This window comes from Arthrobotrys flagrans, assembly GCF_004000055.1.
Source record: "Arthrobotrys flagrans strain CBS H-5679 chromosome Unknown unitig_0, whole genome shotgun sequence".
Classification (NCBI taxonomy): Eukaryota; Fungi; Ascomycota; class Orbiliomycetes; order Orbiliales; family Orbiliaceae; genus Arthrobotrys; species Arthrobotrys flagrans.
Genome location: NW_027137550.1, coordinates 2,758,721 through 2,772,534, shown reverse-complemented (window position 1 = coordinate 2,772,534; position 13,814 = coordinate 2,758,721). Strand labels below are relative to the sequence as shown.

General features: G+C 44.6%; 4 protein-coding genes across 4 annotated transcripts; 1 reads left to right on the top strand and 3 right to left on the bottom strand.

Moving 5' to 3' along the window:
• Nucleotides 1-1,638: 1,638 nt before the first annotated feature.
• Nucleotides 1,639-3,392, bottom strand: DFL_003862 (uncharacterized protein; the record flags this gene model as incomplete). The annotated part of the gene is made up of 5 exons (XM_067632859.1): nt 1,639-2,184; nt 2,248-2,277; nt 2,352-2,732; nt 2,810-2,951; nt 3,112-3,392. The coding sequence occupies 5 exons, from the start codon at nt 3,390-3,392 to the stop codon at nt 1,639-1,641; spliced, it is 1,380 nt and encodes a 459-aa protein (XP_067491086.1).
• Nucleotides 3,393-6,808: 3,416 nt separating this feature from the next.
• Nucleotides 6,809-9,026, bottom strand: DFL_003861 (uncharacterized protein; the record flags this gene model as incomplete). The annotated part of the gene is made up of 2 exons (XM_067632858.1): nt 6,809-8,109; nt 8,177-9,026. 2 exons carry the CDS (start codon nt 9,024-9,026, stop codon nt 6,809-6,811), a joined length of 2,151 nt encoding a protein of 716 aa, XP_067491085.1.
• A 77-nt stretch (nt 9,027-9,103) lies between these two features.
• DFL_003860 (uncharacterized protein) lies at nt 9,104-9,837 on the bottom strand (the record flags this gene model as incomplete). The annotated part of the gene is made up of 2 exons (XM_067632857.1): nt 9,104-9,774; nt 9,834-9,837. 2 exons carry the CDS (start codon nt 9,835-9,837, stop codon nt 9,104-9,106), a joined length of 675 nt encoding a protein of 224 aa, XP_067491084.1.
• A 2,183-nt stretch (nt 9,838-12,020) lies between these two features.
• DFL_003859 (uncharacterized protein) lies at nt 12,021-13,127 on the top strand (the record flags this gene model as incomplete). The annotated part of the gene is made up of 1 exon (XM_067632855.1): nt 12,021-13,127. One exon carries the CDS (start codon nt 12,021-12,023, stop codon nt 13,125-13,127), a length of 1,107 nt encoding a protein of 368 aa, XP_067491083.1.
• Nucleotides 13,128-13,814: the final 687 nt, after the last annotated feature.

Here is a 13,814-nt window from a genome sequence, read left to right as displayed (position 1 = left end):
CTCCCAGTATCGGAGATCTATCCAGTCGGTTCGAGCCACGGTATGATCCAATGATGACTTTGGTGAGATGATTGTAGCTTGCTAGTTGGAAATGCACAAAATGGTCCCTGCGCGAACGGCTCGCGGTGCGCATATTCGTCACTCCACATTTTCATGGAATCCGTGCCGTCAAACTTGCAATCTAGACATAAGGATGGATATTTTTGGAGTCTCTTTCGGGCCCCTCCGCACGCAGTACCTGATTTTACCCATATATTACTTTTTACGCTATCACAATAGGTAAGGTCTAGACTGGTGGGTATTTAGCTAGTTAGATGATCTGTTCTTCTCACTTCAGGAACACATGATATGGTAATTTGACGACGCCGATATGAATACTGAATTCCCCGAATGAGGATCCAGCGGTGGTACCATTTTTAGAATCCACGGAGTTCAACTTTGATGTTTCAATGATTCGGTTTCAACGGCTCGCCGATTAACACGTGCACGCACGGATAATGTTTTAATACACAATGTGGGTATACATACATACGTAGCTGTAGCAATGGGTCTGTCCAACTGTACAGATAAGCTTCTCAAGCTCATCAACCGGATATCATGTTTTTCTTGGAAGCGGGCCCGAGTTTCAAGTACCGGGTAGGGATTCACAGTTTACCGTGTAACAATCTTAATTCTGGAAGGTAAGGCTAGCCGATATATATCATGCCGTTACATTTTGTTTTCTATGGGACTGTTAAGATTAGAAGCTGGAGGCGAACTTAAAGATCCGATATTGAAAACGACGGGTTCTATGACCACCAGTTCCAAGCTAAGGTAGTCTCGTCTCGATAAAACCAATGTCTATAAATTTAGCAAGAGAAATAACCGGCGTTTGGGAATACGATAGACAAACCCCTTCCTTGTTGAAAGAGTAATCAGAATTTGCTTACACAATATTCTGGTCAGTGGGATGTGATATTCACGCCGCACATGTACAGTTCTGTATGTAGGGCTGGTGTATCTCCCCACAAGAGCTCGCCGAAACGATTGAAGAATCTATCGAGAGCAACGTTGTAGGACATTTACTATATATAGACACAAAAGCTTTGACATTCTGATGATATGTTTGTTTTGACGTTTCAGATGTCCGCCTGCAGGTACGGCATCAATCGAATCATCTGCTGCATTTACCCGGCGCGGAATACGCGAACGAAAAGCACTCTTTGACCACTCGGTACGTGAACTCGTAAAAATATTATGAGAATAGGTAAAGCTAAGTACATACTGTACATACAATAGAAAACTCTTCCGGATCTTTGACTCCCCCCCAAATGCCTCCAAGCACTATCAATACTAACCAAAGACAAAAACATCTCTATCTCAAATGAAATGTCCTTTCGCAGAAAAACTTCGTTCGCGATATGTACTACATCCAATTCAAAAACACGCATATAATAAGAATAGGAGGGGGAGGGGAAGAGAAGGGTTATTCAAAGCGACCAAAAATGAATGACATATCCGCTGGCCCTTAACGAAAGCAAAAGGAACATTATGGCGGCCACTATGAACCCGATAACAATAATGATGAAATCAAGCCCCACGAACACCCCAAAAACGCCCTTGTTGTTCCTTACAGTCTTTGGTCTCCTCTGACGGTTTCTAACTAATCGCCAGAGCTTCCATTTGACCGTTTACAGTAGTCTCGGGCAATGCACCGTTACTCCTCTCGCCGTTCGTCTCGAGCGACTTCCCACTCGCGGCTTTTGCCTTCTTAACGGCGGTGAGATCCGCGCCTAGGGTACCGGGAGTATCTGAGAAGTTTAGAGGTACGGCACCAGTTTCCCCGTTTATTACGTGGTTGACGGGTAGGTGGTCGGGAATGGCGAGTACTGTGCTCCTCTTACGTCCGTTTTCTGATCCGACGGCCACGACTCTTGCGCCAGGTCCGTCGCCACCGACCCATCTAATCGGCCCGATTGTCCATCCACTCTCAGTGGTGTGTTGCATGTCGGATAACAGCTGCTTTGCGTCTTCGTCGAGATTGGGGAGCATGCCGAAGTCGTAGTCTAAATCGCCGCCGTACTTTTTGGGAATGTTTTTCTTTTCGATGTACTTTTCGAGGGTGGGGAGGACATCGTTTGCGGATAGGATGAAGATTTTGGAGACCGTGACGGGGTCGAACCAGCGTTTTACCCAACCCCAGACCTGCAATTGTCGTTAGTTTACATTTGATGTTCTTCAAGGAGGGATGGGTAGGGTGAGGTTTACAGTTGGGAAGAAGCTTGGAGCTCCGATAATCTGCGAAAAAGGATACCCCATTAGTTCTCCTAATTCCCTTTCGCAGCATGTCCGTCCGGTGAGTTTGAACATACGAAGATTCTATCCAATGTCTCTGGATAATGTGCCGTAGCAAGTGTACTAGCATCCTGCATATGGTTCTTAAGATTCCAGAACGTCTTCAACCCAACCCCCGAGATATCCACAATGTTGTTCGTCGAGTCTACCGGCGTTTCTGGGTGCTCTCTCGGCAGAACGCTACACAAAGGAAGGATAAAATGGGTCATAGACTCATAAAGCGCGAAAAGGCGAAGCATTCGGTCGGGTGTTTTCGAACTTCCACCCACTTGCGTGGTTGAGCCTTTGTGAGCTGTAGATTTGGCATAGGCATTCATGGTCTTATCGTTAAGATGGCCGACTTTGAAGAGATACACGGGAATTCCGCGTCGGTCGCGACGGCCGGTCCATTGTGGATACTACGATATCTTCGTCGTCAGTGGTGCTGCTGCTGAATGCGACGGTGGTGCCGATAACTAGGGGAAATGCCACTCACCACCGACCTCGCCTGCTCGTACTCGTTGATATCGATGGTATCGTAAAGTTGCTCGATCTTTGTCTCCTGTCTCCACTTCTCGGTATCGGAAAACTGAGTGACAGCAGAAGGTACATCGAACTTTCGCGCCCGTAGAAATCTCCTATATCAATCGGGCATCCCGTGACGAGCGGACTCGGGTTAGCTTGGGTACACTCAATTTTCTTGTATCTATCGACAAAGCATGGCAGCAAGCCGCCACCATCCGTCGAAAACAAAACCATTTCTCGATGAATAGACATGAATATCAAGAGCACACGTACAGCAGCGTAGTATCATCGTGACTTGCTTGTCCCTTCTCACTCGCTGGCGTATAGAGACCCTTCTCGTGTAATTCTTTGCGAAATTCGAGGGCGGCGCTTTCCTGATCTGACGTCAGATGGCCGAAATGACCTGCCAGCGGATGCTTTTCGCGAGCCTGAAACTCCTTTGCGGTTTCCTGTCGGAAGGATTTTGCACGTTTGTGAGAGGCATTGCTGGCGGCCGAGACGGTCTTTGTTAGAGGCTGATGGCCGTCTTCGTGAGCGGGCGTGGTGTTTGCCATGTTGAATTCGAGCCTCCTCCTCTTGCTATTGTTCTCAGCTGCACTGTCCTAGGTACTTTTGCGCCTGTTTGTTGGGGGAACGGTTAATAAACCGGGACAAGACTCAGCGGAACACCAAAATGCCGGACAAGATTGAGTAATGTGTGAGAGAAAGTGAGAATGAGAGAGAGGGTGAGAGGAGAGAGATTTGTAATTTGTAATTTGGGGAGGTCGCGAAGGATAATATATATATTTCCTTCTAGAGGCCCAGACCCGCCTGGCTGGGATCTTGTCTGTGGTGGAACGGAATGGAATTATCAGTTAAAGATGTTAACATACTGCTTATTATCTCACTGCTATCCTTCTTTGCCTTGCCTTATTAATCTTCTTTCTAATACTCCACGACAAAGCAAGGGCTGTCGTCTGGCTGTAGGCGTCCCGTTCTGACCCGCAGATTCGATTCGCCTCGTTCGATTAGGTTTAAAGACGGTACTTCTACTTCTCCAGACTTCTTACTCTTCATGCATATGCAACTTTAAATATTAATACCTTTCGCACGGCCACTGTACTATGCTGTCTCGAGTCACCTTCGCTGTCGGCGCCGGAACCTTCGGATGCCGCCCAGCACTATCCTTTATCAAGCACTCGAGCTCGTCTTAAGCCTAGTCTTGTTTCTCTTCCTTTCTATTCGATGCAGAGATTGTTCGCGATAGGTGGAGCGGTATATTAATCCCCCCGATCTGACTTTCTGACCGCCTCTATGTTTATATTCTGTCCAAAAATGCAAAGACTACACCCACGGATCTATTTTTTATTTATTTTATAGCTATCTTCCGTAATGTCGACTCAAGTCCACTGACACTGGCTGAATGGTGAACTTTACTAAACTCGATTTAGTTTTGCTCTAAGCTTATATCAGATGTGGCTGTCGGCATTCGGACTTAAACCGTTCTTTTACCCCATTCAGTTTGGTGCACGCTGAGCTTATCACGGCTTGAACTTGAACTTGAATTTGAACTATTTCAATATCCTCAACACGATGAAATTTGAATTCCTGAAAGGATAGCATAATTGAGAAGTCAGACGACCAAATATTCATCTAGTTCTGGGGAAATTCGGGCCTAGTAAATCCCGTTCGATTTTTTAAAAAAATTTATAAGAATCGACTCTGGGAATACAACAAAATTGACGACTTTCCCCTTCGGTACCAGTACTAACTACCGTTTTTTAGCGCTGCGTTAATTGGTAGCACATAGCTAGGTGGCAATATGGTATTCGTCGAGCGGCACTGATAGGGTCTTAACATCAGGGCTAGCTCCCACGAAGGAATTAATCGCGGGGTTAATACAGGGTAGTATCCCCACAATATTCTTCGGCTTTTTACCTTCATAACCCTTGCAGCTGGTAGCACATGTTATGCTTAATTAAGCGCACTTCGGACCTTAATATCATCAGCATCTACAATTACAATTAATTTCGAATATTTCCCCCACAAAACAATGAGGTATATAATAGTAGGCTCAAACTATTACTTGTTCTAAGCTTTATGCCTACGCTTAATCATGCAAAGCATGGGCATATTGATTATATTCGCATTATTAACATAACTTGGCTAGTTGGAGCCCCAACCAGGGCAGATCTGACATTATAACTCCACTCTCGACACGTTATGACCCGTGCGATCATCGACAATCCTGAATTCCAACAAACAATTTAATAAACAAGAAGTAGATTCCTGTGTCAGGCGCCTAGGCATAGCAAATAGAATTTTGGGGCTTAGGGGTATCCACTAGCAAAAAACATTTCCTCTATTGAAGTTGAGCTTTTGAAACGTTTGGTTCGCAATACTCCCTGAAACCCATCTTGGATAATGGTTGGAGTTAATGTTATGCTTTATTACACATCTGAATCGCGACCCGGCGTGATTGCCATGTAGTTGTATATACCTAAACGTATATCACTAAGAGCTAGTACTATAGTACCGCCTAATGATTCTTAACACTGTGCGGCGAAACTGCAACTAAGGCAGTTTGCATTGACACCTTAGGTAGTTTCGGGTTTTCGAGTACCGCCCTGAGCTCTAAACGCTTACGATGTAATCCAACCGACATTAATGATTATTATGCACAGGATTAATAATCCAGTCACAATGTGAATAGCTTAAAACGATATTGAATATACGTATGTATGTATTTACAACTGTGTTGACTAAACCAGGTGTGCACCGGTGCTTTAAAGCTTTGGTTGTTTGAGTCCGAGATCTAGACCAGTGTGCATAGGATTATAATATAGGGAACACCTTATCATGTTGCAACGTTGCTATTAAACACTCCAAAATCGCATACGTATATATGCGTATTATAACGAAAAAAATGTGCAATGGCGACGCTGTCCCACCCAGCTGTGCAGAAGAATAATACTTTGCCCTCGAACTACTCCTAGGGATATATATATATATATATATATAGAGAGAGAGAGAGAGAGAGAGCCTTTTCAATCGGCCATCTTTATAAGCATACGTATTATGCCGTTTAAACAGTTTTGATACAATTATTTCTTGCAAATTTCATTCCGTGTGCTGCTGAGGCCTTGAGAATTGTGGCCTGGAGGGCTCTCTGGGGTCGAGGCTACTTCAACTTATCTCCAACTTTGGGATTCTATAATTTTATTTACCTCCTATCTGGGCACTATGCGTTCCCACTTTATGCCGATCATACACTACCTGAGCTATGTCACTTTCTGACAAAATTGTTGTGTTTTTTGTGTTGCCACTATCAATTAATGAAGGGACTATTCTTCATCTAGCTCTGGATTTGCAAATAATTGATAGTCAGAGAAAGTAAGAGCTTGTCAAGCACGCACGGCGAGTGTTTGAGGCGTAGGGGATGGATATTGAGGATGCCGCTAAAGATAGTATTCACTCCAGATATTGTAATTGGCGAACGGAATTTTCATGCAGGTGTATGGGCCGGATCCGCGGGCGTCATGTCTTAAAGGATCAGCGACTGCGAAGGGGAACTGCGACTTGTAAATATATTAATAAAATACTGGGAATTGTCTTGGGCCTCTGAGTTCCGATAAATATACGTAACGGATGGCATATATACTAATCGCTGTTACAAAATCTTTATAAATTTAATGCTTGGGGCTCATTTACTGCAATAGTTTCGTGAACATTGCAAAGGTGAACAGTTAAGTTCCAAGTTACTAAATATAAGCTTTCATTCATTCGAATAGAATGGATAAAGAACCACAAGAAGGAAGCTGAGCTTTCGATCATATTGTTCGTAAAACATAAACGGATGATATTAGCGAAGGAAGATTTCACAAAATCGCATCAATTTGAATATGGATTAATCAGAGAATATTCTCAACCTGGTCCCCCCGCTAAAAGAATAAAAGTAGCCTGCTTAAGCTGCCCCTAACTATCTGCCTTTTCAACCGAATCTAAATCCGAACCTGCCGGTTTTTGGTTTCTTTGGTGAGCTGACTGGTGACTCGACCGGAGAACTGCTGTCAGGTGTCGTGGGAATACCAGCAGCTGTTTTTAATCTCTGGACCGCCCATTCAAGGCCGGCCAGCTCTGCGAAGTCCATGGCAGTCTTCCCATCCTTATCTTTTATTCTAGTGTCTGCACCTGCGCTCAACAACATATCCAATGCTTCTTTTAAAGGTTCAAGTTCGCCCAGCTCTTTACGCCGCTGACTCACATTTTTCATATATAGAATCAAAGGGGTCCCCCCATTGTTGTCTAGGGCGTTTACATCTAGCTTTTTGGAGTCGATAAGTAGCTTTAAGTGAGTCGCGCACCCCACACCACTTGCAGCGGAGTGCAAGGCTGTGTATCCCATAGAATCCTTGCTCGTGGGTTTCTGTTCGTTCCTATGGTACCAGTCTAGGAGCTTTTTGGTTGTTTCTTCAGTTCCTTTGCACCCTACCGCTATGTGTAACGCGGACTGGTTCATAGCCACTCCACGGACAGCATCGGTAGCTGCTTTTAGCATTGACGTAGGGTTGGAAGTTGCAACCGTCTTCAGCACGGTTGTAAGTTTCGCGCTTTTTACTTCCCTCGCGAATCCCACTTTGTCTATGGCTGTCGTCTTTTCTGGGTCTGTAGTATTATTTCCCAATAGTGTTTCCACTATTTCTTCTAAACCTGGGATAGCTACTGCTTTGTGAAGAGCGGTGATGCCGGAATAGTTGGCAGCGTTTGGGTCGGCGCCAAGGGACTTCGAAGCAGGCTTGCGAAGCAATAGCTTAACCGTATCAACTGAGCCGCTCTGGACGGCATAGTGTAGAGGGGTGTTTCCACCAAGCGTTGTAGGCTGACGGACGTTGGCGCCTTTCTTGATAAGGGCTTCAACCATACGACTCCCAACGTCACTGGGTTTTGAGGAAGCGAAATGCAAGGCGGTACGCCCCGGTCGGATGAACCCCTTTGTTATTGAGTCTACGGATGCACCTTTTTCAAGTAGCCAACAAAGCACCTCCTCGGCTTCGGAGTCTGCGGCTACATGTAGAGCGCACCACCCTTTTAAATCGGGCAGATTAAGCATTTGTTCGCGGACCATAGAGACCGAAGCTATTCCACCGGCAAGCGATTTCAAACCGGGAAGGGAGAAGCCGGACGCTAAAGCGGTTTGAAGTCCACTCGACGAGATTGAGTGCTCTGCAAGCGAAGTCAAATTTAACCTTGCAGCTATAAATAGAGTGCTGAGGCCACTAGATGACCCGGTGTCTAATTCGAATTCCAACTAATTAGTTTTGGGCTGAACAATCAATAGAGAAAGGTCTAATACACCTACATTTCCCTTGTGTGCACCGTACAAGCAAATCGTATCCTTGTACCCAGTTCCGTAGGGCGCTAGAATTTTTGTCAAAAAGATTGTCTATTCCTTGTGCGCTATCTTTTATCTCGTCCTTTCCGCTTTCGCGAAGATGTAACCCGAGGTACCGGATCGAATAGTCAAGGAACTGGTATTTCTCTAGATATTTCTCTACCTCTTTCTCAAGTTTCTTCTTATCAATCATACCATTGTTGTCAACGGGGGGCTTGGGGACAGAAAGCGCCTGGACTTCCTCGAGGTTCAAGTATGCTACACAAGCAGCAGCCATTTGTTTGTGAACACCCACCCTCACTATGCCGGTCACTAGCTTTTGGCTTTGTTGTTGTTGGTTGTTAAGGATGTCATCAATGAACTCCTTAACGGATGGATGAGCTGCGCATATCGTATCGTCCTCTTGTAGCGTAAGAAATGCTTTCATTGGCCCCCCAATAGAGCCGCGAAGAGACACTGGGCTCATGATGTTCTTTTTCATGTCTTTGACTGACTTTGGTTTATTCTCCAGAGCAAATATGGTTAGTGCTTCGTCAATTTTTAATGGGCGTCCCGCAAGGAAGACCCATCCCAAAAGAGTCCGCATCTTTGGGTCAGCGGCCTCGAAAAGCTTTCCGTAAATAGCTTGAACATCAAACGGAATACTTTGCAGCCTCTCTTTGATTGCATTTATATCCCATATCGCGCTGTCCTCTAAAGAGTTCAACGCCAGAGAGAGCCACAAGAACATACCCTCGGACCGACGTGTCAATATCTCCACGACTTCATCACGGAAATCATCTTGTATGCTGGTGTGTATTTTCTGGATGATCCCCATCCTGGATCTAGCTACCTTGGTAATGTCATCTCTGTTTTGCAGAAACAGGTTGATAGCGAATACGTTTTGGTGGCCGGTCAGCATGTCAAAACCGTTCGGCCTCGTGGAGACAATCCAACGCGGAGGCGGGGAATCGGTACAATGTCTCGAGACCAACTCGATAATGTTTTGTATGCTCCGGGCGTCTCGAGGATGGTCGTATTGGCCGTCAATAACCAAATACAACTTAGCAACATCAGGGTGCTTCGCGATGCCCCCAAGAGTTTTGCTAAGAGTTCTGCTGAATCGAACGCATCTGAGTTTAAGATAGGATGCTCGTTACCGTTATCGCTAGAAGCTTGCCAGAAGTCGGGCGAACTTTTATCGATAAGCCCACGGTTTTGCTTGAGGATCTCATACAAGAGAACCCTCAGGATCCATTCGGGCGTCTGACGTTTCGGGCAGAAGCATCCTGCCACGATAGTTTTCTTTGCCCCCTTTGTTCCGTTAACAACTTCCCCGGGTGGAAAGGCCCACTTCTGTTGTTCCTTTATAAGAAAAGAGCAGAGTGTACTCTTGCCGCAGCCGCCGTATCCATGGATCCATAATGGGTAGTTTTCTTGTCCCATTTTCCAATCAGTAAACTTTGATTCGGATAGGATCCATTCACATGTCCCCGGTTCTGGTGGCGTAATGCCAGCTTCGGTGTTTGTATCGCCGTCGATAAGAGCTTCAAGGAACTGTTCATCGGGGTTGGGTGGTGCTCCACCTAGTTTTGAAAGTATATGGTCAGTAAATTTATAGTTATTTACATACTCTCTGACCTACCCATATAAATATTCCCAGTATTTACACCGAACTGCAACCCATTATTGGTATTCTGACCGCCGGCGATGGCAAATCTCCCATGATACTCCTATACCATCAAACTGTTAACATGCTGGCAACTACCTAATAGCATTTATATTACTTGCCATATCCGTTGATGTACCAGTAGCTGAAGTATAAGGTTATAAGCTATCCGCGAGAATAAACTCAAGCAATCGTATGAGGAGCAGTAAACAAAGGACAAAAAGAGGAGAATTATGCTTGATTCTGTATATCCTGATAAAGCTGAGGCCTAGGCTGAGGTAATTTTTGTCTGCTGGGATATCTGCTGGGATTTTATACATCTACACGTCTATGATAATTTCCGGTTTACTAACTTCACAATGATTGCAAAATACAAACCATCATATCCAACTGTTACCTCAGAGCTAGTCTGGCAGGTAAGACGGGTGCCTCTGAGCCAGTACCATCACAGCCTCTCTGTAATGCAGATTCCAACTTAACAGCAAAATTCTGCCTTTTTGGCTGGCCAAAAAACGCACACTCACGGGGTTGCCTAGTTGTCTATACGGTATTCATGGTGCAGCGCTGCAACAAGGATTGTCCTTATATGTGCAGAATCTTCTCGCGTTAAAATCCTCGCATCCTCAGCTCGTTAAAAGTTCTGCAGTCCGAAAGGAATTGTGACGCCCGCCATCCAATCGATTTACTTAGCATCCTCTCCAGGATAGCATCCTCTCCGGGATAGCAACTCGCAGGAAGCGTCCAATCGAGTTGATCAGCCCGCATTTTAGATACATTTCGGATGCCACCCACAGAAAAAAACATGAGGGGTTATTTGTACATACATACCTTCGGCCCGCTTCAAAGTTCTTGCGATTCCCCTGTGGAGCTCCCACACGCACGGACTTCACCAAAACACAAAATTTATTGCTTTCAGACCTGTAAATGCTAGATATAACTGTGTACAAACGTACAATTGTACAGTTCATGTAATAATATTCAGCTTTGTAGATCTTAAATAGTAAAAACTAGGGTTTGGCGAGTATAGAATGGCATTGAAGCCTACGCTGGGACTGTTGTAATCTTAATTAGTCCATTGCGGGGCAAATTTAAAGAGGCTAAATAACTTCGGTGTTACGAGACAAGAATCACCTGCATGCATTAGACGCAGGGATCCACTAACCAACAAAAAGCATGTCTACTTACCAAATTTGGGTTACACAACCCTGCTCTTCGGAATTACTTATTTGGCCTAAGTACTTATTCAGCAAGCCTAGCAAACATTCTACAGTCAATATAAAATGTGACATCATGATGCGGGATCGTTTCACTGAGCATGAATTAAATAAGTACTTAAGTATACAGTCATATATACATGAAGGAATTAGAGCGCCACCTCACATCCACCTCACATATGTCCTCCCCTCCACTTAGTTGTCCAATCTTCTCTTCCATTTCCCCAATCCTTCTATGCAAAACCTGCAGCTGAGCACACTGTAGTGCCAGTTGATGTTGTCCTGTATTGAAAAGGATTCAAAAATATCAAACTAATCATCTTACCTTTAAATTGCATTAGTACTTATAAAAGAAAATTACGTAAATGCATTGTGTAATTTACGATATACTCAGACTCGGAACCATGATGCGTTTCGGTCTCATACTTGCCGCCAGCTTCACTAAACTTTATAAAAATTTATCATATTTTATTCCGTTGGTATATACATGTAGCTCTGAGGCTTTTGTGCCTAGTGCATGCCAACCATTTTTCAAAACACGTAAGTTTTCTATAGTTTCGAGGCCATTCTTCTGTTGTACACGTGTAGATGCTGTAGGTTAACCGCATCAGCGAACGATTTTTCTGATGTCGTCGAGAACGATATTGGCGAGAACTAAGAGTAAAAAAGAAAAAAAATAATATAGTGGTAGCAAGGCTACAGTCGCTGAGCTGCCATAACCTCTAGGTTTGTGTGGCCTCCTCAGTCCCGCAGAAGTCTCTACAAAAAGGTAAACTCTCCGTTCCCGTAGAATCACGATTCACGATTCAAATAATAAAACGCAAGGAAAGTTCTACTGGGGTCCTATTCTTCTCGTACTCTAATACATATTCTCGTGTCATATCAAACGGGATCTTTCTATATTATATCTTTGTTCTCTTTACTATTTCCCACTCCAACGTGATCCATCATGAGCGACGGAGAAAGCATTTCCGCAGAAGACTTTACAGTCGCGATCATATATGCCAAACAGGTAGAGATGACCGCAATAGTGACAATGGCGGACGAGCGGTACGAGGATATTACCCTCCCCCCAAATGACGAGAACGAATACATCCTATGTCGTATCGGAAAACACAAAGTGGTTATCGCCGGTCTCGCAAGGGGCCAACAAGGAAATGTTTCCGTGGCCCCGGTGGTCACCTGGGTCCGGTCTACATTCAAAAACGTTAAAGTTGGATTACTAGTTGGGATCGGTGGAGGTGTACCGCGTCCTCAAGACCAGGATGTACGACTTGGAGATGTAGTTGTCGGTGCACCTGACCAAGGGCCGGCGGTTGTTCAGTACGACCTCGGAAAGCAGTACACCGATGGAACTGAGGTCACTCGAACGCTCAACAAGCCACCGGTTAACTTGCTAAAGGTTGTCGACAAGGTCCAAGATGAGTACTATGATGCACCGGAAGGAGAGGATCTTTTCACAAGGAATATGGAGCTTTTTGCGAAGTTTCCAAGGAAGAGGGATGCCTACAAGTGCCCTAGCGCTCCTGATCAGCTATTCGAGACGGACCATGCAGATGGCTTTTTGTGTAGCTCGAGCTCGCACGAAGGTTTTAAGCAGGTACAACGAGATGAGCGTGAACCAAGCACTATTAAAGTGCACTATGGCACCATTTTGTCTGGTGGGATGGTTATGAAGTCTAGGAAGAAGAGGGATGAGCTCAGTGCGAAGCACTATGACGCGCTTTGCTTCGAAATGGAAGCAGCTGGTGTATCGGACGTCATTCCGTGCCTTGTGATCCGAGGAATCTGTGATTATTCGGATTCGCATAAGAATGATAAATGGCAACATTACGCAGCTGCAACCGCGGCTTGCTATGCCCGGGAGATTTTGCTAGTACTGGCGGAAAGAGTTGAAGACGGCGTTGGTAAAAGGGCAAATACATACAATGGGAGTTTTACGATTTCGGGGGGGAATAACTACAACAATGGGATCCAGCAAGGAGTCGGAGTGAACTCTGGCGCATTCACCTTTTCTCCAGTTTCAACCTACAACTATGGACGGGGTTCCGGCTGAGGCAGCGATTCTTTTAGAGGACTAGTTTCGTATGGTGAGTTGGATCTCCGCTTCAATGCTATCTCGTAAACTAAATATACTACTGCGAACGTATTGCTAATAACCATCTATTACTAGGGCATTAGGCATTCTTAAACCTGGTCCTATTTAAAAGCGAGAAAGGGGCCGGCTCTGGTATGGCTAACAGGGAATTTTCTTTATTATCCTGATAATTTAATTTTTTTTCGTCGAAGTATTTGTTGGTCTGTTAATATAATTTATAAGCAATATATTATATACAAACCCGTATATTTCCATCATTTTTACTCAGGCTGTAAGAATTCTGAATACATTGAAATAAGATCTTCTATAATATAATATTATAACAAGTTGCCTGGGTTTCCGGACAAGCACCCCGCTATATTTCCATAACTAGGCAGATAAGGCGGAAATGGATTCGATTTTAATACGTACCCGAGAATTCCCACATGCACCTATGATAGGATTCTGATATAAATAGATTTAGCTCGTCTCGGACTTAGGTTTTGTCGGGATTTAGATAAAGTCACGCCTGTGGGAGGTACCCGTCATCGTGCCCTCAGAACATCAAATTGACCGTATTCGCAAGGGATATGCCTCATTGAATGATACTTAAATTAGAAGGCTTCTGGGTATCATTTGAACACGAATTGCTGTTTTGCAGCTTGC